The 26,690-nt window shown below is 53.4% G+C and overlaps 2 protein-coding genes across 5 annotated transcripts; one reads left to right on the top strand and one right to left on the bottom strand.

Moving 5' to 3' along the window:
• Positions 1-223: 223 nt before the first annotated feature.
• MCL1 (MCL1 apoptosis regulator, BCL2 family member) lies at positions 224-4,952 on the top strand. Of its 2 annotated transcripts, XM_028502560.2 has the most exons (3): positions 238-1,063; positions 1,400-1,647; positions 2,172-4,952. In XM_028502560.2, exons 1-3 carry the CDS (start codon positions 367-369, stop codon positions 2,286-2,288), a joined length of 1,062 nt encoding a protein of 353 aa, XP_028358361.1. In that variant the 5' UTR covers positions 238-366; the 3' UTR covers positions 2,289-4,952. The 2 variants fall into 2 exon arrangements, with proteins under 2 accessions (XP_028358362.1, XP_028358361.1); XM_028502561.2 differs by lacking the exon at positions 1,400-1,647 and having other exon boundaries at positions 224-1,063; positions 2,172-2,296.
• A 10,642-nt stretch (positions 4,953-15,594) lies between these two features.
• ADAMTSL4 (ADAMTS like 4) lies at positions 15,595-26,300 on the bottom strand. Of its 3 annotated transcripts, none has more exons than XM_036015345.1 (18): positions 26,192-26,300; positions 23,630-23,730; positions 23,351-23,408; positions 22,715-23,070; positions 21,840-22,527; positions 21,501-21,603; positions 20,661-20,797; positions 20,112-20,316; positions 19,722-19,894; positions 19,480-19,591; positions 19,208-19,393; positions 18,901-19,030; positions 18,348-18,552; positions 17,826-18,002; positions 17,340-17,525; positions 17,053-17,232; positions 16,629-16,773; positions 15,595-16,479 (listed from the first exon to the last, which is right to left on the bottom strand). In XM_036015345.1, the coding sequence occupies exons 2-18, from the start codon at positions 23,647-23,649 to the stop codon at positions 16,343-16,345; spliced, it is 3,198 nt and encodes a 1,065-aa protein (XP_035871238.1). In that variant the 5' UTR covers positions 23,650-23,730; positions 26,192-26,300; the 3' UTR covers positions 15,595-16,342. The 3 variants fall into 3 exon arrangements, with proteins under 3 accessions (XP_035871238.1, XP_035871239.1, XP_028359003.1); XM_036015346.1 differs by lacking the exon at positions 26,192-26,300 and adding an exon at positions 25,577-25,595; XM_028503202.2 differs by lacking the exon at positions 26,192-26,300 and adding an exon at positions 25,359-25,546.
• Between the last annotated feature and the right edge of the window lie 390 nt (positions 26,301-26,690).

The raw sequence follows: 26,690 nt of genomic DNA, 5'->3' as shown, positions 1-26,690 counted from the left end.
GTACGGGAAAGCCTCGAGTTTATAAGCAAAGGCAGGGGCTTGCACGTCACAGCTCGGGGCAACTACCGCAGGTCCGGAACACGCGCCGGAAGAATGACACCCAGAGCTCCGACGCGGAGGGCCGCCCTTACGTAACCGGTCGCGAGGGGCTCCGCCCTAGGCCCCGCCCCTCGCAACCGACCGGGCAATGGTTAAGCAAGTCTCCAGAAGCTTCCGCCCATTTTCGTTGCCTACAACGTAACACCGGCCCTAAAACCGTGAGGTGGGAGCGCCTGTCTCACTCCTTACTTCCGCTTCCTTCAAGTAAGGAGTCGGTCGCTGCCTACCCCTTTTTTCTCAGCCAGGCGACGGAGACTGAAGCTTGAGATGTTTGGCCTCAAAAGAAACGCAGTAATTGGACTCAACCTCTACTGTGGGGGGGCCAAGTTAGGGGCTGGCAGCGGCGACGGCGGCACCGCCTCCCCTCCGGGAGAGCGGCATCTGGCCGCGGGGAAGGAGGCCACGGCGCGGCGAGAGGCAGGGGGAGGGGAAGCGGGAGCGGTGATTGGCGGAAGCACGGGCGTGAGCCCCCCGGCCACACTCGTGCCCGACCCCCGGAGGGTCGCGCGGCCCTCGCCCATTGGCGCCGAGGGCCCCAGCGTCATCGCGACCCCCGTGAGGCGGCTGTTCGCGCCTGTCCGCCGCGCGGCGCTGCCTGAAGAAATGGAATCCCCGGCCGCCGACGCCATCATGTCGCCCGAAGAGGAGCTGGACGGGTACGAGCCGGAGCCTCTCGGGAAGCGGCCGGCTGTCCTGCCCTTGCTGGAGTTGGTCGGGGAGGCCACTAATGGCTCCGTTACAAGTGGCTCACTGCCCTCCACGCCGCCCCCAGCAGAGGAGGAGGAGGACGACGAGTTGTATCGGCAGTCGCTGGAGATTATCTGCCGGTACCTTAGGGAACAGGCGACCGGTGCCAAGGACGCGAAGCCAATGGGCGGGTCTGCGGCCGCCAGCCGGAAGGCGTTAGAGACCCTTAGGCGGGTCGGGGACGGTGTGCAGCGTAACCACGAGACGGCCTTCCAAGGTAAGGGGGTAGTCATGGAACCTACACTGTCTTTTGTCGGCTCTCAGCCTACTCACTGTGGGTGGAAACCGAAACGGGTCAGTGTTGAAACGACTCTCATCCTATTTCTGAAACCAGAATATTCTGGCCATGAGTCATTGTTTCCGCCCACTCGATTCTTTTGGAAATAGCGCTGTTCAAAGGCCGGAAAGGGTGGGATGTCAATTTTCAAGTGGGGTCGGCCTGAGTTCTGTAGAGCCCAAATAGCGATTTCCCCCGCCGTGGGTGGGCAGGCGAATCGTGCTCTGGCTTAGACAAAGGAGGCCGTGAGAACCCGCATGCTTTTCTTCCTCTCAGGTATGCTTCGGAAACTGGACATCAAAAATGAAGACGACGTCAAATCTTTGTCTCGAGTGATGGTTCATGTTTTTAGTGATGGAGTAACAAACTGGGGCAGGATTGTGACTCTCATTTCTTTTGGTGCCTTTGTGGCTAAACACTTGAAGAGTATAAACCAAGAAAGCTGCATTGAACCATTAGCAGAAAGCATCACAGATGTTCTCGTAAGGACAAAACGAGACTGGCTAGTCAAACAAAGAGGCTGGGTAAGTTTGTTTTAAGGTCGAAGAGGGCCCTTGGAGTGGAAATAGAATGCAGGATTTTATAGAGAAACTGGGGATAGCTAAAGGTTTGTATGATGCACAACTCAGTTTTCCAGTTTTAACTTACGGACTCTGTTTGCTTGATGTTGATGTAAGTAGTGGGTCCATAGAGGTAGTGGTGTGACTGTCTTGATTTGTTTCATCAAATCCTGGTTTCCTGTAGGCTATTTTACTGGTTGTTGAGTCTTTTGCTTTTGGTAGAGTCTTTTGCTTATTGTAATTCAGCTGGGTACTCTTCACAGCAGTGGATTCAAATTATGAAGCAGTAAGAATCACCCGGGGATAGTAGTAAAAGACATTCCTCAGCACATACCCCGCATTTTAAGTGGGTTTGTGTTTTTTGCAGCTGGAGTTTAATATTGGTTCATCCTTGCATAGAGGCGGGCCTTAGGTATTTCAGTTTAGTTTTTCTTAGTTAAGTGGAAACCCCCATACTTGAAAATGTGTTTTTCTCTTTTGTTTTCTAGGATGGGTTTGTGGAGTTCTTCCACGTAGAGGACCTAGAAGGCGGCATCAGAAATGTGCTGCTGGCTTTTGCAGGTGTTGCTGGAGTAGGAGCTGGTTTGGCATATCTAATAAGATAGCCTTATAAGTGAAGTAATTGACTCTTTACCAACTCCTGGCACCAAATCCACATCCATCTGGTGTGAAGTCTATTTATGAAGCTGGACTCCAAGCAACTACAACAGCAAGTGGCAAGAGGATTATGGGCAACAAGAATAAATAATGGGGGAAAAGTTGTCCCCCATTTGAAAAGTCTCTGAAAGAAGCAAAGTTCAGTTTCAGCAAGAGGCAAACTTGGGAGGCCATGGAGGAGGACTTTTAGATGTAGTGAAGATGGTAGTATGGAGAGACTTGATATCCTTGTCTAGGAGAGAGTGGCCAGTAGCCGGGCTAGTCATATAGAGTTCATTAAATATTCCCAGTGAATTCATTAACTTTCTGTTGTGTTAAAAAAGAACTAACAATACCAGTGAACTCTGTAAAGTGGGTTTAAGCTACAATAGAACTATGACTAGAAGCCTCAGTACTGTCCAACAGAGTGTGAAGGGAAGCTTTTTCCTCTCTAGAATTAGCTTTCCCAGGTATGCTTCTTGAGGAATAGACAGTCCAAGTGCTCAGGACTTATGCCTGTTCCCCTTTGGCTTCATTTGAGTGATTTAGTTTATTAGCCTTATAATGTCCAAGAATACTTGACTTAAGGCTCAAGAACTGCAGTTACAATGTAGAATGTCCTCAGTTTTTTTAAGATTGAAACAACTTGTAAATGTATTTGTCTGTAAAAATTGTATATATTTTTACAGAAAGTCTATTTCTTTGAAATGTAAAGGACAAGAGTCTTGAATTTCGTTAGTTTTTTCATACTCTTGAAATTTACAAATTCTATAGTTACAAATCTATTTCTTACAACTTTTCTAAACTTTGTCCTGTTCAATTCTAGATTGTATACAGAACCAATTGATGTAATTGTATTCAATCTGGTTGTAATGGAACAATTCTGATTCACAACTATGCAGGCTTTAATTTTCCTATCTGATTTTGGTAAGTATTCCTTTTAGGGCTTTTTTTAATGTGGACTGAAAAATTGAGCAATAGAAATTAATCCTTTCACTTTGTTACGTGTAGATTTTCAATAATTGAGGCAGAAGGTGTGGTTATTAGGTGGGGGGGCAGGCCAGTGATTTATAAATAATGAGCTCTGATTGGGCAACAACTTGTTCGAGTTCCTTGTGTTTGACCTAACTGGTGAAATTTGTGTTCGTGAGCTCATCTGCAAAGCTTTTAAAAAGATACTCAGCTGTTCCAAATTGGACTTGTTAGCAGCATGTGTATAAAAAGACCACATCAGGTGGAGGACATTTGATTCCTTGTTTGCTTAATAAGTTGTAAAATGATGGCTTGGAAAAGCAGGCTATAGTCTAACCATGGTGCTATTTTAGGCTGGCTTGTTAAACGCAAGTCTAAGCCTAGTATCTCAATAAAGCAAATTAATTTCTAAATGATTCCCAAACTGTTTTAAATTTTTGCATTGGCATCTCTTTGGATTTCAGACTCGTTCTGTTGAACTTCACATTTGTTTCTTATTTTTCCTTTGAAATATTTGCTATTTGTTCTGCTTCTTCTACAGATATTTAAATCAGTTCCTACATCTTTTACCCTGCATCCCAGGAAACTAAGTAACCCTCCCTCCCCCCTACAGGAATCCACAGACCTTCATCCTTTATGCATTTTATCCTTGGTAGTACAGTGGATTCTGTGGCAGTAACAGTCATAGTCATGAGGTGGGAGGAGTCCCTTTTTCTCGGACTTGTTTCTTTTCTTACCTTTTGGGGAGAAGTTTCAAAAGTCCCCTTAAGAATTTTCAGAGGAAGGGAGAATATCTTATATGACTTTGCCTAGATTCCTTTGAATTTGTGTATGCTCACTTAAAATTATAGAAATAAGTACAGAGTGCTGTAAAGACTACTGGTTAAACTGAAAAGAAAAAAAAAGTTGTCATTTGAAAGCTTCAGCCTCAGAACATGACCTTTAGTCTATGGACTCCAGATAAAAATAGGCGTGAATAAACTGACTAAGAATGTAGTAGGGAAGAATGCCTTGCTAGCCCATCTCCGAGCCATTAGGTCACGTAGCTAGAGCTATTTTTGCCTGTGTATTTATCATTCTTGATCATAAACCAGTTATTTATATCATGTCTGTTTCTAGGGACTTAAAGCACTTTATGTAGTTTTTTCATTAATCTTGAGATCTGGTTCAGATACTGAAAAGCCTGTCTCCCCATAATCCAGTTGTGGAAGTAAGTGCATAGATACAAGTTGGTGGCCTTTAGGGGCCCCACTTCCCAATTTACTGGGTGTGACTGCTGAAATGACGAGGACCTTAGTTAATACTTTGGGGAAGGGTGGATGGTTTTGTAGGGAGAGGAGGCACTTTCTAAGTGCTGACTAGCTACATACTTCAGGCAAATCCTCCCAAATGGAAAAGGGGGAGCTGCTTGGAAAGATGGCTGTCTCAGCAACTTCTGTCTTATGCTTCTCTCAGGGAAAAACCTTCAGTCCTCTAGTGTTGTCCATGTAACATTCTGTCGGGTTAACACCTTGGTTCTGGTTAAACAGCCAACACTGTTGACAGCTGTACCAGTTAGGATTAGGACCAACTACAAATTAATGTGGGCTGTAAAATGTAGTGTTTCCCTAACTTCCTGTTTTTCCTGAGGAGAAAATAATAAATCTTTTATTCAAATACAAGGTGTGGTATGGGTGTTTTCTAAACGATGCCTGTCTTCCTTCCCCCTCTTAGGGCCAGCCTTTTACGGAAGTCAGCTGAGCAAAGAAGTGTAGGTGACTTAAGCAAAAAGCAGCCCCATAAAGCTCATTTGCCTTGCCTTAGAGCACAGGGCAGTTTCCTTCAGATTAGAGGTGTTGGGCTTTTAATTAAATGTATTGTTGCTGTACTTTGGAGTATCTGTACATATTAATTTAAGAATCAAAATCTCTGTCCCAATATTTTGTTAGTCATCAAGTGTTGATATAATGTTGAAGTACAAGGGTTCAACTTCCTGTCTCAATTTTTTTAGTTGAAGGAGCTAGAAGCAATAACCAATGTTAAAGTTTTTAATATGGTTCGTGGTACTAATTAATGTTTCAGTACTTTTACCGACCTTTGCCAAAAAGGAGCTCAGAATAAGTGAGTCAGTTTCAGAAACTATCCTGTATTTCCTGACACCTTAGAATTACTATGGAAATGTGCAAATGCGAGGTTTGCATATTGGTTTTAAGCCCTGAGCACCAAATGCTAATTGTGCAAACAATTCTGTGCTTTCCCCATCACTACCAGAGGCAGCAACATATTTTGAAGAAATACTGGTATACCCCAAAGAGGAGGGATGGAGGGAAGGTGACAAGACAAGGCCCCTAGCCTTGGCCCAAGTTCTGAGTCATACTATTGCTCCCACTAATGTGTTCTGATGGGAAGCCATTTCTATGGCAATATTCCTTAGTGAAACACCTCAAACTGGGGTAACTAGGTAACATGATCACTGAGCAAGTCAGAATAACACTTCCCTTCGTTTGACACAACCAGACTTTATTTCAGTTCCTGTTTTGCGACTTCATTATTTTTTTATTCCTATTTTGCGACGTCAGAGCCAGATCTTGCTTTAAAGAAAATTTTCAAGAAATTGTAACAGCTGGAGAATTTCACAAAAAAGGAAAGTGGAATGACTTGTACAACTAGTGTGCTGCATTGCTCTAGCCAAATTCTCAGAGCGTGGGGTTCAAGATGATAACTTGAGTCTCTTAATTTATCGTAATTCTTTTTGCCTCCACTTGTTTGATGATTACAGAATTTTGTCTTCTTGAACCCTCCCACACTGTTCAAAGGCTTCTGAGTTTCAAGATTTGAAAACTTTGTCCCTCTTCTTTTGTTTCAAAGTTACAGTGTTATCTTAGGTATGTGAAGCATGTGGAAGGTTGGGGGTTGGGAATCTGCCTCCAGGCAGATGTAACAGACCTTTCCTGAGAATTCACTGTTCTTTACTAAAGATTATTCTTGTGAGGTCAAAAAAAGAATACAAGTGGCAAATTTTGTTGTTCTTTACCAACATAGAATAATAGTTCCTGACCTGTTACGAAGTATGTTAGGACCGAAAATACTACTCTGGATTTTACCCCTTTATAAATAACCATTTCCATAGCTTGTTTCCGGCATTGGTTTCTGTGTTCTTTCTTTGCCTTCTATACTGATCCCATCTTCAGAATTACCTTAGTTTATTAAAAATTCTTCAATACTGTAATGAGCTCTAGGCAGCCAGATGTTGAGTCTCAATCATTACCATTTCGTGGCAGTGGACTGCTTACTGTGTATCATGCACTGTTGGTTGCAGGAATTATAAAGGGAATAGTTCTTCCTCCTGAGAAACTCGGTTAAAAAAAGACCAGGGAACAGTTGAAAGAAACATGACAACTATGTGCAGGGTGATCTCTGGGTGTGGGCAATATGTCAGATAGTAGTGTATCACTGTTAAGTTTCTGGAGTGTATTATATTGTGGTTATGTAAGAGAATGTCCTTGTTCTTTAGAGATACATCCTGAAGAATTTGTGCATAACCAGTCCTTAGAATGAGAAAGCAACTGAGGCAGAATATTAAACCTCAATCTAGTAGGATAACCATGGGCAAAAATAATTAGAACACAGTGCACAAAGTGCTACAGTAAAGGTATTGCAAGAATAAGGTGGGGCACAGCGGGGTGACAAGTACTGGAAGCAGAAGGTGGTCGGGGTTGGACCTGAAAGACTGAATAGGAAGCAACACGCACAGACGCTGGAGTTGGGAAAGAACCTCTGCGGCTGTCGGGGGAGGGGGAGATTTGGAGATAATTTTTTTCTTCTCATCATTTCATCTTTCCCCTCTGCCTTCCTCCCTGTCACCATACATGACCAGGGAACATATTATCTCTTCAGTTTCTTCCATTTGGGGATTATAAAAATACTGAAAACACTGGCAGAAAAAGAAAAATGTCTTTTTGGTCTTCGAGGTCTGAATTTGGTATACATGACACAGCTGAGTGCATTGTGTTTCTTTGAGAAGTACAGATAGACTTCATTGTTTCCTCTCTATCTTTAAAATGGTGGCCCCGAACAAACGATTTCAGGGTCACAGCCATCACTGGACCTTGAGTGTAGGAGCTGGCAATGGCAGACCTGCTTTGAATAAAGTTGTCTTAAGAGTATCACCTATAGGATAGTTCACTCACTCGTCTCACCCGCCCTGTGTCTTTCTCCACCTGGGTTCTCATAACCAAGTTTTTCAGTACAGGACTGAGAGTGCTATGCTCTCTGCAGAACAGAGTTTTATTAAGGAACAGTCCCGTCCCCCACAGTTATTTAACTGGACCTCCAGATACTGAATGGTGGCACTACACTCCCTAATCTTGTTCCCGTGGGAGACTTGCAGCTATTCTCATCCTAGTTTAAAAAAAACAAAAAACAAAAAAAACAGTTTGCTCTGACTGCCCAGACTTCCCCACCGGCTGCATTCTTGCCCATGAGCTCATTGTTTTGGCTTCTCTGCCTGTATAAATCCACAGCCAGTGCCAGAGGTCTCAGCCTGGGCCCCTAACTAGCTGGGGCTGCATTCCATTCAGAATTTCACCACCCCCACTTGGTTTTCCTCCCGCCCTCATGTGGTCACATGTGTATGTTTATTCAAGTTAGCCTGGGACAAGGTGTGCTGGGAAAGAGAGCCAAGGACGCAGACAAGGAAAAGAATGTTTAACTGTTGGTTTTCATGCTGGCTTAAATGAGCTTTCCATTTCATTTTGATTAAGAAATGCATCAATTCTGTGCCCCTAAAAAAGTTAATTTCTTGTCTGGTAGGAGTAGCTGGGTTTAAAATTTTTTCTATACATTTCATAGTTTCCCTTAGCAGGCTGGTATGACTCCCAGGTGGCCAGATTTGGGGGGGTGGGGCGGAGATAGGGACTTTCCCTAGGAAACATCACTTTTGTGTGCATTTTATTCCTCAACCTGTGTGCGTAGATCTCTCTTGCATTTTGTCCTCAGCTCACACCTCCATTCCTGAGGTTGCCTGGAGCAGTTCCCACTCATCTCCTGTCCTTGGTGGCAAGGGGGTGGGGGGCACGAGTAGACAGCTGGGCCCCTGCAAGGAGCAGCTGTTAGGTTTCACTGCTTGTACTGAAACTTCCTGGGAGGATAGCTTGTTTGTTTCTTTAGACCCTGAAAGCCCAGATCTAAGGCAAGGTGGGACCCACATCCACTGACAGAAAGGGCATTTGTCTTAGGTTTTGGATTAATACTATATGCTTACTCCCTGGCTGGGTAGCTCAGTTGGTTAGAGCATCGTCCGATACACCAAAGTTTCCAGTTTGATCCCGGTCAGAGCACATGCAACAATCAACCAATGATGCATAAATAAGTAGAACAACAAACCGATGTTTCTCAAATAAGTAAATAAAAAACAAAAAAAAGTATATATAAATACTATATGCTTAAGCAGCTCCTTTGCACCACTATTTCCTTTTCATCGTTTAAAAAAAAAACAACTAGACAGGCTGTGGGAAGTGACATTTTTCATTTCTCAGAAATCCCTCATGAGGCAAGTAGAGAAACAGAAAGAAGGAAATAACTTCATGTCGAAATGAGGTTTTGTGTTTCTGTGTTTCGAAATGAGGTCTTTTCAGAGTTTGTAATAGTGGGGAAGAGTGATGGGTTTCTTGCTTCCTTGCCCCTTCGTGTCCCACCTCCAAGTTTGGTAGTCAGGTCTGAAACAGGATAGGGACATCTGAATCTTCTTTCCCCATTGTGAATCTTGAAGGACATGTGTATCAATACTAGTGAGTGAAAGAAAAACTTGTAATAATAGAATGAGGATTTGGAAGCAATCCCTGATACACATTATTTTTGTTTTAAATGCGTCTGCACTGTTTTTAAGTACAGAAAACATTAACGTAACTTTGATAAAGTTTGTCCCAGGGAAGGAAATTAGTAATTAAGTGACTCAATTAGTAATACATAAGCTTATGTTCGTGCATGATAATGTACCTTAAACAAAAACCAAATATATTTGTTTAAATTATTTCCTTGGACCCAAATACTGAATACATTTGAAAACAAAACACTTAAAACCATTCAAGTTCTGGATCATCATCACCGTGGCCCAAATTACTATTTTGATAAAGGTGCCCTGTCTGAGTGAAACTCAGTAACAGAACAAAAGAATCAGGTAAAATTTCGTGGGGGTCTGGAGCAAACCTCCCCAGAACGTGCCACACTGGCATACAGATTATTCTGAGCTAAAAACAAAGCCCAACAAACTCAGGAAGAGGTTTTTTGTTTTTTGTTTTTTTCCCCTCCCCCTTACCTGCCTAAAGAGATTCAGATAGAAAAACCTGCTTCAGAATGGGAACCTTGGCGTTATCACTCTAGCACAGACAATTACAAATTAAGTGTGGCAGACGGGGAGGATCCCAGCCCAAAGTTGTTCGCCTGATTCCCCTTAGTGTCCCATTGTTTCTGGGTGGCCCTGTAGGGATTTGTTCATCAAATGTTTGCTCTGGTCTACCTGTGAACTGCCGGTGCAGGGCAGCACAAAACAACTTCCCTCTCCCCTCTCTCTCGAACTTCTTCCGGTGAGGCCAGTAATCCAATTAACAGAGACGAAGTAACAGGAGAAAATGCCCAAAATTTGGGGGGAAGTCAAAGGTTTTTCCTGATTTTTGTTTCTTGAAAACCCGTCTTAAAATCAATATCCAAAAAGGCATATTTTGAGGTGGCAAAACTTTGTTCCCCTTCTACCTCCCCTTCCGCAAGTAAAATGACACATACACCTCATTTTGCCTCACTGACTTTGGAATATTGGTGCTCGTGTGAATTCCCCATGCACATGGTATTACAATTTTATTTTCTTCTGCCAATCTGCTGTATGTCATTTGAATTATTCAACCAACCAGAACTAATGGAGTAAGGGGAAAGTTTAACTTTCTCCCCTGTAAACTGGATTTAACTGTCTTATTATTAAGATTTAAAGATAATATATACAAGTGCTTTACCTTAACGCACTATGCAAACGGAAGGAATCTCAGGAAATATTCTTTAAGGGTTAACTCCAGCGATTTTCAACATTGTTCATCTCATGGCAAATGTAAACTAATTACTAAAATTCTGCGGCACACCAGAAAATGTATCTTTTGCAGATCTGACCAAAAAAGTTATAATTTTGACTCATTCATGCCAGATGGCTAGTATGTTGGCTGTTGTCTTTTTTTAATTTGACAATCTAAGGGAAAAGAGGTCAGTGCCCCTGAGTAAACAGTCAGGTTTTGCATGTCTTGTTATTTTTTTATTTTTTTACTATTACTATTTTTTTAATCCTTATCTGAGGATATGTTTATTGATTTTAGAGTGAGAGGGAGAAACATCAATGTGAGAGTGAAACATTGATTGGTTGCCTCCTGTACATGCCCCAACTGGGATGGAACCCACAGCCTCGGTATGTGCCCAGACTGGGAATCGAACCCACAACTTTTGGTGTACAGGATGATGCTCCAACCCACCGAGCCACCTGGCCAGGACAGGTATTGCATTGTTTTTCTTTTTTAAATTATTTTTTTAAAATTTGTATTTGTAGCCCTGGCTGGCGTAGCTCACAGTGGATTGAGCACGGGCTGGGAACCAAAGTGTCCCAGGTTCGATTCCCAGCCAGGGTACATTCCTGGGTTGCAGGCCATAACCCCTAGCAACCGCACATTGATGTTTCTCTCTCTCTCATTCTCTCTCTCTCCCCCCCTCCCTTCTCTCCCTAAAAATAAATAAATAAAAATCTTTAAAAAAAAAAGAGTTAAAAAGATTTCAGCCTTAGTAGCATGTGGAGCTGTTATTTCTAAAAAATTGTAAAAAAAAAAATTTGTATTTATTTTTTTAGAGGGAGGGGAAGGGAAACATCGATAAACTTCCTCTCACACACCCCAACCAGGGACCTGGCCCGCAACCCAGGTGTGTACCATGCCTGAAATCAAACCGGTGACCTTTCAGTTCACAGGCCAGCGCTCAACCCACTGAGCCACACCAGCCAGGGTAGGTATTGCATGTTTTAAAAATTCTTGTGGCACACTAGTTTACTGTTAGCCATTTCCAAGTCATTGAATTCCCTGGGCAGAGCTACTAAGCAGCAGATATCATAGGTAGGAGGCTGAATTAAAAGATTCTACAGCTGTATTTTGAAGCCCAGAGGAGACACAAACAGGATTTTCTATGGCTGGACAGAGAGCAGTTCAGCCAGATGGAAAAAATCCTAGGAGTCAGTATCCTGCCTGCCTGCCAAATTGGCCCTAGTTCTAATTTCTATTCAACCTGAAAGGTAAGAAAGGTTTTTGCATATTTAAATGGTTGAAAAAACATATTATTTTGTGACAGGTTAAAATTATATAAAACGAAATGTCAGCATCAAAACGTTGCTAGGGACACGGTCACCACGCCCATTTGTTTACTTTTCGTCCAGGGCTGTGTTTGTGTCGCAACCGCAGAGGTGAGGAGTTGCAGCACGGAGTCTGCCCACAGAGCTGAAAATATTTACACGTGGTCCTTGAGAAAAAAGTTTGCCCACTCCTCTACTGGACAGTTTACTAGAGCTAAAAAGGAGCCTTCCAGCGTGATGAAAGAGGAAGGCAACCGAGAGTCAATAGTGGGGGGTGAGGGGTGAAGGAAAGGTGTACTCTGGATCCAGGGCCAGATATCTCTGCCCCTCCCATCAAGGGCAGGGCCTTTGACAACTGCCTTTTAGCCTCGGGGTCCCAGGGACACGGTCTGCTCCTTTTTGTGAGGAACCGCGTATGCTTCCCCCAGCTTTCTTCCTCTTCACTCAGAGTTCGGGGGAGCTGTGTCAAGAGATTCACACAAGGCTCAGAGAGTACAACACACACATTCTAACCCCAGTCCTGGACCTTCCTGAAATGGAATCCAAACCCCTGTAACTCCCAAGGTTTTCCCAGGCCACTCATAGTTCTCTGGGGCTCTCTGAGAAAACTTTCTGGTCTGTCTGGTTCCTAGCCATTGCTGCACTTCCCCTTCAGCTGATGTGGCTGATTGGTTCCCTCAGATCTGATGGCCGTGGCTCATGCACACCTTATTTGCACTAGCCTTGCTCATTCCTCTCTCCAGTCCTTTGTACTTTCAGACCTCAGCCCTGATACACCCTCCTCTAGAGTTTTACCCATTCTCCTGGGTCAAGACCAAAATTAGATTCAAGGGTGCCCCCCACGGGGTCTGCTAGCAGGAGGTGAGCAGTGCGCCCCATCCTGCTTCCACCATCCCCATTCCCACCCCCACCTTCACCCCCACCCCCATGCTTGGAAATACCGTCTTCCACGAAACTGGAAACTGGTCCCTGGTGCCAAAAAGGCTGGGGACTGCTGAGATGGTGGGTGCTGCCATTTGAGGTTAACACAAATACCACTCTTGTTGACAAACTTAGTCTTAGGTACTTTCCTGAGGCTTTCTTCTTCCTGTAGAAGGTGCCTCCCACCCTTTAAAGCTGATACTTCATCACCTGCCTGTGAAAAATAAGCCCCCTCTGCCCTAACTTCCCCACCCAATTGACTCCCTGCACCGGAGATGGTGGAATTGAGGCATGTTGTAGGAGAGAGGGTGGGGACCCCCATCCTCACCACACACAGCCCCAAACTCGGTATCTATTCTAGCATGATTCTCCCCGGTTCAGGAAGAGGTCTCCCCGATTCATTTGCTCTGGTGGGGGAGGCTGTCAAGTAAAAATGAAGTTCTCTATTTGTAAAGTGGGGAGAAGGGCAAAGCAAGAAATGAAAGATCTGGTTGGAGAGAATGTGGAGGGGTGCATCCCCTTATACTTGGTTCTCCCTCGGCCCCGCTGCCCTCCCGCAGCCCTCCAGGTTTGTCTAGATGCTCCAAACGCAGTTGTCTGATGCGCTCCTCCTCGAGAGGGGTGCCCTGTGGCCGAGACACTCCTGCCCTGGGCCAGCAAGCGAGTTCCTGTGCTCTGCTTCACTCCTAGTTGCCAGAGAGGTTGAATCTGGACCATGGAGGTGACAGTGACAAAAAGCCTCCACAGCCTCAGCCTGCAGCTGTGAGCACCTGCTAGGGGGGAGGCCCAAGAGGTTGGGGAAGTCTAGGAGCTAAATTTAGTCTGAAGGCCACAGCTTAATTGGGTGGGTGATTTACCCTGGGGAAGCTGACACAGGGAGGGGAGGAGAATTCTGACCAGCTGGACTAAGACCTCACAAGTCTACCCGCTACGTACGCTGACATAGACCCACAGTCCCCTTGCAAACACTCAGAAACGAGGAGCCCTCAGCAGTTTGCTGGCCTGCATGCTGCTTCTCCTGTGCATATCAAGGTCATCCCTATCGCCACCCCACCCCCACCTCAGTTCTCAGGGTGCACTTCCTGAGTCCCTTCCTAAATTTCCCCCATTGCACCAGAACTTGGGCCCCTCCACGTCTCCCTGGCCTTGGGTTGCAGCTTCCTCTCTCTCAAGTCCTTCCAGGGCTTCAGAGGTCAACAGCAGAGGTGTCTGGCCACACTAATCCCCTCTATGGGGCCAGGAAAAGGGGTTGCTTGGGGTCAGGTTTCCCTTCCTGAAAACTTCAGCACTGACCCCACACTGACCTCAGTGTCCAGAGGAAAGAATCCTTAGGGACCTTACAGAATCTTAGCTTTAAAATAAGGGGAAGGGGGCAACCCCAGATGAAAGCCCACTCCTGAGAAGTCAGGGACTGGAGACCGGAAGGCAGCTGCTGAAGGGAGGTGCTGAAGCTGGAGAGAGCTTTCATAGGGGCTGTGTCTGCATTTCTCACCTGTGATTGGCTCGCCAAGTGATTGGTACACCAAGCTCCAAACCTGCCCAGCAACAGCCTTGAGAGGCCCTACCAGGGAGGGGGAACTTCGGGGAAGTCAGCTGAGCCAGGGCCACTGCCCAGCCCAGCCCTCAGCTTCCAGGAATCGCTGGGAGGGCCCCAGCTACTCGGCACCACCCCTTCCTTCTCTAAGGATTCTGCCTTTAGCCCTTGATATGCACTGGCCTTGCTCACTTCTTGGTCTCCCACATCTGATTCCCTTATAGGTTCACAGAGAGAAGAACCCGTCTCTTTAGTGTTGCTGTTTAGGCTGAGCAGGGCCTGCTAGACTGGGGTTGCCTCCTACTCACTCCTTGCCCTGGACTAAAGTCCGTTTTCGTTTCCTTTTCCTCCATTCCCTTTTGCCTCCTCCTTCACCCATTCTCAAGGTACAGGCCAAAGTCTTCCTTCTCGGCCACTCCCAGCCCAGAGAGGGCCTAAGTCCCGAGGCAGAAGTCTGACTAGACAAGTCTTTGTCCATCACGAGGTCTGGGTGTGCTCAGGACACAGAGCACACCCAGACACTGAGCTCAGCTGTTTCTGCAGGTCTTTATGAAGCCTATTCTTCGGCCAGACTTGTGGAGGTGCAGGGACGGGTGGGTGGGTGGAGAGGGAAGTTCCCAATGGGGAGAGGAGTCTGATTCTGTAGCAACGACCCCTTCCTAGGCACAGGGACCCCGGGAGGCCTGGCTTCCAGAAGCGGAGAGACCCGGACTCAGCTCTCAGATCGGTCAAGGTCAGGGAGAGAATCTGTGTTATGGAAAAGGCTGGCTGCTCTCCCTCCACCTCTAGCAAGCTATTTACCTTGAGATAAAATGAGCCGGCTGGGAGGCAGGAGGGAGGAGACTAGGGTGAGACAACTAGAAAGAATGTGTGTTTGGCAGGACATCCAGTACTGCCTAGAGCTGGGCCAGGCTCCACCTCCTCCAGCGTTTCTGGAGGGAAGGGGTGGGAGCGGAAATCACTTCCCCCACCCTATGACAAGCAGTAAACCAACAGCTTAATAGGGAAATGGGCAGTAGCAGCAGAAAGGATAGGGGAGGCAGGAAGGCAAGGCCGAAGAAAGAGAACAGGAAAAAAGACACTTGAAAAGCCAGCTGCCATTTCAGCTCAGCCCCCAACTGAAAGACGTGCTACTAGGTTCCAAGAGACTCTACAGAAAGATCCAGCCTGCCACAGAGCAGGCACCCACCACAGAGCAGGCAGTTTTTTCCTCGGCTCTGGACCCAAGCTCCCAGCTCCTTAGCTAAACTGGGAGAAGTGGTGGCCCCTAGTGGTCAGTGACCAACCTGCAGGCCTGTGGCCCACGATCCTCTTCACCTGACCCAGGCTCCTGATCTCATGTGATTGGGGCTCACACATTCGCCTTTCTGGGCCCAGACTCTCTCTACGTGGGCTCTGAGTGCCGTTTCCCCTTCCCACCCTTCATTCTGACCGCGCACTGCTTACGTAGGTGGCTCGTATGGCTGAGTTCCCATGAGGAAAATAAAGAGGAGCCTGTTCCTTATTTGTCATAATCATCTTTAATAAAAAATAAATTAGTTCTGGGGTGGGAACCACTTCAGGAGGTGGGGAGCGGGAGCAGGGGCTGGGTGGCCTTTCTTAGCCTTTCTCTTTCCATCCCCTGCCCAGCTGGTCCCTGTTCTGGGGAGGTAGTCACTCTTCCTGGGATAAGGCAGGGTTGGCAGTGTCTAACCCCTACCCCTAGCTAATTAATTAGGAGAGGCAGGGATGCAGGGCCTAGGTGAGGGGAGAAGGGGTCTGAGGACAGAGGGTGATTAGAAGAGTGAGGCCTGACCGGGAGAACTGAGGTTTAGGGCACAAGTTGGTTGGGACTGGGGGGGTCGGGGGCAGCAGTCGCTAAGCATCTCAGATTACTAAGGAGCTGCAGACTTGCTTTCCTCTCAGCCTAGAAAAGTCTCGGGGAACAGGCTTCATCCCCTCCCCCTTCTTTCTCAGTCTAACTTATTTGTGGGAATTGGCACACACGTATGAGTGCACACACATCCTTGCAGGCCCAGATGCACATTTGGGGACAGGTGTGCGCATACACCATCACACCACCACACTGACACAATCACACATGTCTTGAGAGAGTCACTGTCAGTCATCCTGCCACCTCCAACCACTCTAGGGGAGGTCCCTGGTGGGACTGGGACAAGCTGGAGAGCCGGAGGGTACAGAGCGAGCTGACTGATGGGTGACTGATGGTGGCGTGAGAAACCATGAGGAGAGGGTCTCCTGGACCCATTTCAGGCGGGCTCCGGCGGGGACCGCTCCAGGACATGGGCGCAGGAGCGGCAGCAGGTGGCTGTGTAGTAGGGATAGACGCAGAGCCGGGCCTGTACCACCAGGGGGCAATGTGGAGAACTGTCCTTGCACTGATCATCTGAAGACAGAGAAGGCCAGTGGGCAGAAGAGAGTCACCAAGACCCATCCCTCTGGAGGAGTGTTGCCCACTCCCACGGGTCCTTTCTCATTCCACCCACACTTCAGCTACCTCCATTCTACTGGAGCTAGGGAGAGGGGCCTCTTTACCGGGGCGCTGGCTGCAGGGTTGGCTGTTACAGGGCCGTTTCCTGGAGGGCCGCAGATGAAGAGGGCATCGGGTGCTCAGGGTCTGGTTGGCCGTCAGGCACTGGACCTCCCTCGTCTGCACGCCACCCTGGCAGGAGCGAGAACACTGGGGAGACCCCAGCTACCAAATCAGACCTTTGCTGTGCTCCAGGCTCTTCCTGCAGCCCAGGCTCCTCCTCCTCAGACAGGAGTATGTGAGCGGGCTGTCCTGGAGCATTACGACATCCCGAGTGGAGAGGGGCCACCTGATCCTCAGGTGTACAGGGAGTAGGACAATGTTAAACTGCAGCTGGCCTTGTCCTGGGGCACAGGTGGAGGTTTGGTGAGAGGAGCCCCCCTTCCCTGGAAGTCCATGCTGAGCAGGGGAGGGCAACCAGGCACTCACCGGACTCCAGGGCGTAGAAAACCATCGGTCCTGGCAGTCCTGCCCCTGACAGGGCTGCAGGGCAGGAGGCCTGGGCAGGTGGGAACAGTTGCTAGGAGACGTCACGTTGAACTCAGTCCCCAGTTTGGACACACAGATGACATCTCTACGCTGTGTGCCAGAGCCACAATCTGAGGAGCACTGAGGGAGGAGAGGCATTGGGTGTGCAAGGAGTAGGGAGAGCAGGTCACTCCCAACCACCCACAGTGAGCCGCTGACAGGCGCCCCCTCCCAGGCTCGCAGCTCACCTCAGCCCAGGGCCCTGTGTACCAGCACCATGTCACCTCACAGGGCCCCAGGCTGCAGGCACGCATGTCAGGGGGGCGGCTTCCTGGGGCACAGCTCTGCTCACTGGTTCCTGCTCCTGCTTCCTCCCCACTGCCGAGACAGACCACAGAACGTCTCTGGATCCCCGTCCCACACTCGGCTGAGCACTGTTGGGAAGCAGAGCAGACGGGGCTGTGTGAGGGGGCTGCCTGGCACGAGAGGGGAAGAGGAGCGGGCTGAGGATCCGTGTGTCCCGGATCCAGATCCTGGGAGCTAGGGAATGCCCCAAGGGTCCCAGCCAGACGAGGGGAACCTCTGCCAGGAGTCCAGGACCACAGTGGAAGTTTCTCTCACCTCCGAGGTCCTGGCAACAGCAGTGTCCAGCACGTAGCATGTGCCTGCTCAGTAAATGTTTACTGAGCTGTTTTACAAAGGCTCTGATAGGGTGTCTTGGCTTTGGGGCCCACCTTAGAGCTCCAGTCGCTATGGAACCAGGCCATGGTACAGGGCCCCATGTCACAGGCCTCTCTGCTGGGGGGCCGTGGGGGACCTGATGCACACTCCCGTTCGCTCACTTCGTCACCATTGTTTCCAACGCAGCGCACCTGCCGGCTCCTCTGGCCACGCCCGCACCGCACGGAACACTAAGGGGACGAGAGGGTCCGAGGAGCTGGGTCCAGGCTTCCTCACCAGCCTCCAGCTCTGTGGCTTTTGAACCACCATCTGCCTTTGATCCCCGGCTCAGCCGTTACACGGCTTTGTGGGGTGAGCGTGGGACTTTGGGCCCCAACCCAGGTTCAGGCTCTTATCTGACTTGTAGGTTGGGGCTCCATATGAAATCTTGTTGGTAAAAAGTTTCTGCTGATGAAAAATAAGTGGGAAAACCACTGCTGTGGCTCCCTGGGGCCGACTCCCCTAGGATCCCGCCACCACCACCCCCCCCCCCCCCGCCCCCGGCCCCAAAGGCCTGTCTGTCTGGTCCCACTCACCTGGCTCCAGGCGGAGCGAACCTCCCAGTGGCCACAGAGGCGCAGCTGGCAGGGCTGGGTGATGCTGGGCCGCGGGAGGTGCCCACAGCGCTCGGGAGGCACCGAAGAGCCCCCGCCCCCAAACTCCTGCCGGCAGCGTAGCTGGCGGTGCTGGGTGCCAGGGCCACAGGATCGGCTGCAGGACGTCCACTCACCGGCCTCCCAGCTGTGGTCATGCGCAGGGTGGGGACGGGACAGACAGAGACGGCAGAGGGAAGATGCGTGGGGGTGTCCTGTGCGCAGAGGGGGCGGACACACAGGGGGTGGGCCTGCTCCGAGGAGGGCGGGCGTATTTGGCCTTTGGAGTCGGGGCCCCCTGGTGAGGCTCAGGCTGCTGGGATTTTCTTGCTGTCTACGGACCCTGAGCCCTTCCCGTCAAACACTGTCTCTCCGCAGCCGGGAGATCCGGGCTGTGTGCGGAGTCCAGCTGAGACCTCTGGGCAGCGAGGGTGCGTTTGCCCAGGACAACTGTTGCGCCGCTAGGACCCTGGTCCTCCCTGGAGGTCATACTCACTACGGGGGGCACGGGGGGCCATGGCAGGGCTCCTGGGAGACTGGGGGCCTGGTGCCCACGGCACAGCTGCGTTCATCCAGCTCCTCTCCTGATTCACGGGAAATGCAGAGGAAGATGGGGCTCCACACACCTGAAGCGGGGGAGAGGGAAGCCGGGGATGGGATGGCTCCGAGTCCAGTGTCAGCGGGGCCCCCGACGTGGCACGGAGTCCGGGTGTGGACCCACGGTCTAGGGCACGCGTCAGGAGCGCCGGGCTGGGGCTGGGGCTGCGGGCGCCAGGAATGCAGGCTGGTGCGCGAGGCCTCACCTTTTCCACAGGAAGCTGAGCACTCGGAGTGTCCCACTCGTTTCCAGAATCCGGTTGGAGACCCCAGGGGTGTCCCGGGGCGGGGCGGGGCGGGCATCTGGGGGATGCGCACCTGACGCTGGAGGGTGCCAGGGGTCCGGGTGGGGCGGGGCGCCGAGACAGGTGGGGGCTCTACTCTCAGAATCTCTGTGCAGGGAGAGTCGAGCAGGCAAATCAGATGCTTCCCCCTCTCCCCATCCGTGCTCCTCCTAGCTCTGGGGGTGGGGTCTCACCAGGCTGGAGCTGGGGGACGTGGGGCTCTGGGGCAGGGTTCTCCAGGTTCGGAGGAGGTGACGAGATGACATACTGATAGAAAACGCCTGGGTTTTCCTCCTGAAAGATCATCTGGGGAGGAAAAGGGAAGATAATGAGTGTCTGGGGGTGGCAGGGGTGCATGCTGCGAGCCTTCCCCTCATCTCTGCCCCCACAGGGGAAGCCCCTCCCCGGGGCGCTGCTGCCCCAGACCCCGGCTCACGTAGACATCCACCGGCTGCGTCGTGGGGCCTTCCGCCGACAGGCTCTCCCCCGCGCCCTCCTCGCGAGGAGGACGGTTGTACTGGAAGACAGTCCCACCGGCCGAGTAGGACCCAGGGGGATCCACAGCCCAGTTGCCATTGATGATGGACCGGCCCCCTGGGCCTCGGAGTGCTGGAGGGGGTGGGCCAGGACATAGGAGGTGAGTCATGCTCTCCCGCCCCGCCACTTCCTGAACCCCTCAGAGCCTCAGATGCCCTGTGCTCGCTTGGCTTCCTCCTTCCCCACGATGGGGCCTGTTTGCTGGGCCGCGTGGGGTGTTGGGGGCAGAACCAAGAGACCGGGAAGAGAGTCCGGGGAGCCCGAGACCTGGGGGGCCCGGAGGGCTCACCAAGGTAGTTGGAGCTGGGCCGGAGCTGGGCGATCTGGAGCCGCGAGGCTCCCGCAGGAATCCTCAGGATCTTCTGATAGCCCAGGGGGCCCCCCCGGTCGGTGAGGTTCCCTGAGACGAGGTGACAGGTAGACTCATCGCCACCACAGACGCCGCAGCCATCTGGACGCTTGCCGGAGCCAAGGATCCCATCACAGCCGGAGCTCTGGGGGAAAGCGGGGTGAGCCGGGGGCCACCTCCCCCCTCAGCCTGGTCCCCTTGGGACCACGTGGCCCTCCACGCATCTCCACCTTCGCACCACGAGGGAGAATGTGTTCCTCCGTCAGCCCCACCACCACCCCCAGCCAGCCTCAGGGCAGCCTGGCTGGAACCGAGGGGGCCCTCCCGCGCCTGCCTCTTGGCTCTGCTCAGCCCAGCTTGGCGGGTGAGACCCTTCCTCGTCTCCACCCGAGTCTGGTGTCCTGTGTTTGTAACAATAAATGGGGAGACTGTGTGTGTGTGTGTGTGTGTGTGTGTGCATGCGCGCACACCCCATCCGCCCAGCCTCACCAGGCAGCGTCCGGCCACACAGATGTCCAGGGCTCCTGGCTGACACAGGGTCCCGTCCTGGACCTTCTCGGTGTGACGGACGTAGAAGCGGAAGCCACGGGGACGGCAGTTCAGCTCACAGCGCTGGGAGCTCTGGACTGAGAGACGGGGCGGGAGGCTGGTTAGCTGGGCCCCTGGGGGAAGGCTGATGGGGAAAGGCCCAGGGCCCTGGCAGACGCTTGGCTGACGGTAGCTATCGGGCATCCAGAGGTTGCCCAGGTCACTGTGGATGAAGAGAACGTGACAACTCTGTACTCTGAAAGGTTCATTTGAGGGTCACTTAGAATTCGGGTCAGGTCACCGTAGGTCACAGACCAGGGTTGTGAAAGAGGAGAGTTCCTGGAAACCTTTGATTATGTGAGCTCAGAGCTCACGAGGGGTCACCTTGGTACCAAGTTGGTTCAGGCCTGAAGTCGAGTGGGCGGTGACATGGGAGCCAGTGATGGGACCCCACCCAGGATCCGTGGCGCACCCCCGCCTGCTGTCACCTCTCCCACGGCGTCCCTCTCATGCTGTCTACTTCACCTCCCGGGATGGACTTCTTCCCAGAGGAAACCGAAGGGCACCGCTGGACCCATCAGCTCCCGGCCTGGCCACTCTGCTGACCACCCGCTAGCATCTGAGCCTGCCTGAAACCCCCTCCCCTGTCCAGGCCTGTGCTGTCCCTTCACCCCGGCCCCGGGACATAAGAGAGAAGACATGGCACAGGAGAAATGCAAGGGCCTACAGGGGAGACACAGGGAGATTGGGTGGCACCTGCCCCATGACGCCCCAGTCTTAAGCCCCCCTTAGAAACCTCACCTTCTGTGAAGGGCTCCCACTGGTACAGCTGGCCCATGAACTCCTGGGAGTCAAAGGCGGCACACTGCAGGGCCCGAGGGTCTGGCTGCTCAGGGGGGCAGGGCTGAGGTGGGGGGATACAGAGGAGTCAAAGCTGGGGAGGAAAATGGGGGTGTGGGTCAGGGCTGGATTTGGGGAGCAGGGACGAAGTCAGGTCTGCAGGGGGGCTCCAAGGCCCTTACCCTGAGGAGGTCAAATGGAAGGCCTGTCCCCTTGGGTCCAGATCTGACAAGTTGAGGACCCAGACTCGGGGTCAGGGAAGCAGTAATGGGGGTGGGGGGTGTCCAAGGAAGAACTCACCGCTTGGCTGCAGGCTCTCAGCTGCTCACTCTCCCCAGGACATCTTGGGACAGGGCTACTGGGAGCAAACAGGCTCCACTGGGAGCTGGCGTGGGGGCCGGCCCTTAGCAGAGGCAGCCAGCCATCTGTGAGGTGAGGGGTGGACTCGGCCAGGGGCCCGTGCAGACTCCCCACAGGCCTCCAGTGCTCCCAGCTTTGTGGGCCTCGGCCCCGAGGGGCAGGAAGGAAAGGATTAGGGTGTCTCTCTACTGCTCGGGAGCGGGCCCAGTCCCCGGGACTTGGCATTCTTGGCTGAGGGGACACGTGGAAGGAGCCACTTTCTCCAAAGGAGGAGGAAGAGGATGGGGGAGGCTCCGTGCCAGAGGCCTGGGCTCTGGGCTGGGGTCCTGGGGAGGCAGGCCTGCCCCCAGGGGGCACCTCTGTCCCAGCAGCCTCCGTGCCTGGGGACTCTGCTGGAGGGGACAGGGTGGGAGCAGAGAAAGCCACAGGAGGCAGCTGAGTTTGAGGGGTGTGGTTTGCGGAGGACAGCTCTGCTCCCGGAGGCAGGGATGGAGGGAGCTCTGCGGTCTGGGAGGACGCAGGTCCGGGGGATGTCTGGGGGTGCCTGCGGTTCCGATGCAGCGGCAAAGCAAAGGGCACTCTCCCATAACCAAACATTCCTGGCTTGATGGGGTCTCGAACCCGAGATCTGAGAAGGTGTGGCGGACACGGGGTCACAGTTCTGGCAGTCTCTGACCCTGCGTCCCCTCCCCCTCTACTCCCTAGCTCCAGAGATAAGCCCCACCCCAAGCCCCGTGTCCTTTTCCCCTTCCCCTTTACCCCAAGCCCCGCCCCTTGCCTAAGGCTCACCCCTTCCCTCCAACCCGACTTCTCACCTCCTGGCTCCTTGAGCCTCCTGGGCCTCCTCTCTCCCTGACTGGGAAGCAGGACCTCGAAGTGGGCCACCTCTTCCCCGAGGCGGTGGCCTGTACAGGGGGAGGGTTTGTCGGGGAGGTTGGGGTCTGGGGCCCTGTCTTCGGGGGAGCAGGGTTTCTGGATGTCTTGGGGGCCGGGATGGGAGGGGCGGGCTGTGGTGGAGCTGAGCAGTTGGGAGCTGACATGTCCGGCTCCTGCGTTGCACCCCCACCCCGCATGGCTGGGAGCAAGAGGCCCACTGGTTCCAAGGACCCCAGATGCCCTCAGGGGCCTGGCCCTCCTCAGGGGGTGTCTGAAGAGCATGTCCAGACAACACCTATGTAGACAAAAAGGTCAAACAGAATTGGAATGACTTTAGGGGGACCCTATAGGGCTCCAGTCCAATGCTCAGGGTTCGGGGAGGTGGTTACCAGCCCAAGGTCACACTCAGCAGCAGAGGTGTTATTTGGCAAGGAGCTAGGGAGTTGGAGAGAAGGGGGTGCAGGAGGCAGCCAAGCGTGAGAGAGAGGGCCCCAGCTCATCAGATGCCCTGCCCTCGAGAAGTGGGTGGGAGGCCGAGGGAGATGGAAGGACCGCAGCTCTGGCCCCTGGCTCACCTCCTGATCCAGGCAGAGCCGAGGGAGGGACAGAAGCAGCATCAGACCGAACCGGGGCCTACAAACCAAAGGCAGAGCGGGGATGTCGGACCAGAGGTGGCACTGCGTGCGTCACTGCCCCTCACCCCCAGCAGGAGAGAAGTTCTGTCATCCTGATGAGAGAACTTCTCAGAAAGCAGAAGTTACCCATCACTCCCCCCCACCCCTCCCAGTGATCTCCTTTCCCTCACTTCCAAGGAAGGACAGAGCCACCCCTCTGCCCAGCAGCCCACCACTTACCTGCCCGCCCACTTCTCCATCGCTCCCCTCTGATGGGGCAAGGGAGGAGGGGCCGGAAGTAAACACACTACTCAGACATCTGGACGTGGAGGAGGTGCGCTCTGCAGGGACAGAAGCCGGCTGGTTACCCCCGAAAGCCGGGCTGGGAGGGATGGCTCCTCAGAAGGCCGTCTGAAGTGAGGACGGAGGGGTGGGGAAGACTGGCTCATCCCTGTATGACCCTCAGGGTGAGCTAGAGGAGGCTGGCTGCCCTTGTCCAGCTGCTGAGGCTGGAGGGTGGAGGGTGCAGGCTCAGCCTCCTCCCCTCAGCCCTGTAGGAACTTCTTAGCTCCTCCCTAGTCCCAGCCAGGAACTGCTTCTAGGCCAGCTCAGGCACACGCATCTGCCTTAGGATGGTCTTCATCCCTCTCCCGCCCTGCTGGAGGTCCTCCCAAGAGGACTGAGGATGTGGTGAGGGCAGGACAGGCGCCCCCTTGAGGAGCTGGCAGGAAGCCCCTGGGGCTTTGTTTCCTACCTGCCTCCAAGCCTCTCCCTCCCTTCTTAGCTAACGTCCTTCTGGAACACTCGGGCACAAGTCTGCCGGCCTCAAGCACTTTTTAGCTGAGGGATAAACTAAGTGGGCTGATGGCTTAATCTCGGGAGACGCAGGTGACTGTCCCCTCTGCAATTCCACCTCCTTCAGGGCCAACACCCAGCACTGGTTCAACGAGGGCTTATTTCAGGCGTGACTCTGAAAGACGGGGTGGGGGGTGCCTGGGAAGGAGAGGTGCAGTTGTAGCTGCCATCACTCCCCAGTCACAGGGCTGCCATCCTGAAGAGCCCAGAAGCCCTCCCGAAGTCCAGCTTTGATCAGGCCGTGGGGAAAGTGGGGCTTGGAACCCTCCCCGATCCCAAAGCCTGCCGCTCCCACTGCCCCCCCATCGCTCCCCAGCCCCTTCCTGCTTGGTACCAGCCCTTCCCACCCCCACTCTCCATCCCACTCTTAGTTATGCTTTCCAGGAAAAAAAAAATGTTTCTGTTGGATCTGAAAGGCACCCGGGAAAGGAGTCCAAGGAGCCAGTGCCGAGGTGGGCCAGCTCAGGGGCGGGACAATGACAGAGGGAAGGGCAGGAATGTGCGTGAGGACAGCAACACGCAGTCCCTTCCCTCCCTGAGACCAGTGCTTGGGAGTTTGAGGGCGGATCACCATGGCTGAGCCTGGCCTGCTGGGTCACCCCAGCTGCTGGGGCTTGGGGAGGGGGTGGTTGATAGCTGCTCCTTCCCCTGGCCGGGCTGACCACTGAGGTCAGCACTCCGCCCTGATGGAAGGGGAGAGACGAGAGGGTGTGGGTATCGGCTCCAGAGAAGGGCCAAGGTTCCACCCGAGCCTTCCACTCTCTCCCCTGACTCCGCTCCTTGAGGTCGGAGGAAAGGAGAAACGAGGGTGACGGCCACCGTCCATCCCTCTCTGCTCTGGGGTCCCCTTTCCACTCCCTCTCTTGACTCTGCCTCTCTCTGCTGCCCGGGGTCCGTGTCATGCCTCTCTCTCCATGGTCTACCCAGTACACATAATCCTGTCCTGAGCTGGCTTTGGCTCCGGCAGCTCCCTGGAGAAGTGAGGGGTGGGGGTGACGTGAGCTCCTGGGGCCCCGGCCAGGCCTGGCTCCCTCTCTGGAAAAGTCCCACCCCGGCCCTCCTGCACAGCTGGGCAGGGGGCCGACAGCCCCTCCATTAGAGAAACAGGACACACCTTAGTGCTTTTTACCCCTTTTCACGTCCCCCATCTGGTGTGTCTCACTGCCCAGGACGAGGAAAGAAGAGGTCAGATGTGGTCCCCCAGTGCCAGGCTGGACGCTGGTCTGGACAAACCTGGGCTCCTCCTGGCCACACCTCCACGCTGGCCGGGGCAGATCAAAGAGGAGAGAGATCTGGGCAGGGCCAGCCCCTCTACCCCCAGGAAGGCCTCACCGCTGGGAAACGGGTCGCACTGCGGCGGGGGAGGGCTGGACAGCGTGCTTCACGGCTGGCAGGAGCCCCTGTCCTGGGTAGACCTCCTTGGTCCTCACTGTGCCCTCCGTCCCGGGGCCCTGGAGGACCGTCCCAACAGGTGCCCTTCCTTCTAGTCCTCAGGCTGAGCTGGACCCCGGGCGCCCACCTGCATCCCTCCCGGTGCCCCTGTCCCGCAACTCTAGGAGAGACGGGGCGGGGGCGGGGGGGGGGGGCGGCTGGTGGCGGCGGGGCACACCATCCCCTAGAGGAGGGCAGGCGGCGCCGGCGCGTGCGAGGCTGTCCTAGGTGTGTTTTCCACCTTTACTGTGTGACTTGCTGGGGATTTTGGCTGGTTCTCCTCCCGGGTGACAGGGGCAGAGTTCCACGGGATCAGAGCGCCCTCCCCAGGAATTCGACCCCAGGGACTGGAGGACCTTCCGAGGCTGTAAGAGCTGCGGCCAGGGTCGTGGCTAGGGCGCGACCGCGGGGCGCAGGGAGCGGGGGCGGCGCGGGGGCGCGGGGCGGGTGGCCTAACGGGACCCGGGAGAGAGGGCGCCGGGGCCGGGGGCGGGGTGTCCCAGGGGAGGTCTGTACCTGCTCTGCGCCGCCCCGGCGGCCCGTTAGCCCCTCTGCGCACGGGCGCTCTCTCGAGGCAGCCCAGCTCCGCGGTGGCCACAGCTGCCCCTGAGCCGGGCTCCGGACACTGCCGCCTCCGGCCGCGGCTCCGCCCCCGCCACGCCCCCGCCACGCCCGCCACGCGCCCGGCCCGCGCCCCTCGGCGGCCCCCGGGGTGCGGCGGCCCACCCCCAGCCCTGGTTCCCCGAGGCCACCCACTCGAGGTGGCCCGCGGACGGCGCCAGGTGGGGAAACCGGGCGGTCCCAGCCGGCTGGGAGACAGCGTCGCCCCCCTGCGCGGTCCCCGGGCCCCGGCGCTAGGCCGGGCAGGGAGTCGGGGCTGCATGACCCAGGCCTCCGGACCTGGGGGCTCCGAGGGGGCCGCCGCGAGGGGCACGAAGGGGCTCCGTGGTCCCTGTTCCCGAGCAGCGTGGGCGAGTCGGGGCCCCAGATGGGGTGTGTGAACCGGGCCAGGATG

This window comes from Phyllostomus discolor, chromosome 14 (assembly GCF_004126475.2).
Source record: "Phyllostomus discolor isolate MPI-MPIP mPhyDis1 chromosome 14, mPhyDis1.pri.v3, whole genome shotgun sequence".
In the NCBI taxonomy this organism is placed as follows: Eukaryota; Metazoa; Chordata; class Mammalia; order Chiroptera; family Phyllostomidae; genus Phyllostomus; species Phyllostomus discolor.
Note: the sequence above shows the minus strand (reverse complement) of the source record. Positions and strands in the feature narration are given on the sequence as shown.

Excerpts from the sequence above, each read along its gene's own strand:
- ADAMTSL4 (XM_036015345.1), bottom strand. The coding sequence starts at position 23,649 with ATGGAGAAGTGGGCGGGCAG. Across the intron at positions 23,409-23,629 it reads ATGGAGAAGTGGGCGGGCAG|GCCCCGGTTCGGTCTGATGC; the intron begins GTAAGTGGTGGG and ends TTTGGTTTGTAG. Across the intron at positions 17,526-17,825 it reads ATAGCGACTGGAGCTCTAAG|TGCTCAGCCGAGTGTGGGAC; the intron begins GTGGGCCCCAAA and ends GCTTCCCAACAG.
- MCL1 (XM_028502560.2), top strand. The coding sequence starts at position 367 with ATGTTTGGCCTCAAAAGAAACGCAGTAATTGGACTCAACCTCTACTGT. Across the intron at positions 1,064-1,399 it reads CCACGAGACGGCCTTCCAAG|GTATGCTTCGGAAACTGGAC; the intron begins GTAAGGGGGTAG and ends TCTTCCTCTCAG. Across the intron at positions 1,648-2,171 it reads TAGTCAAACAAAGAGGCTGG|GATGGGTTTGTGGAGTTCTT; the intron begins GTAAGTTTGTTT and ends TTTGTTTTCTAG.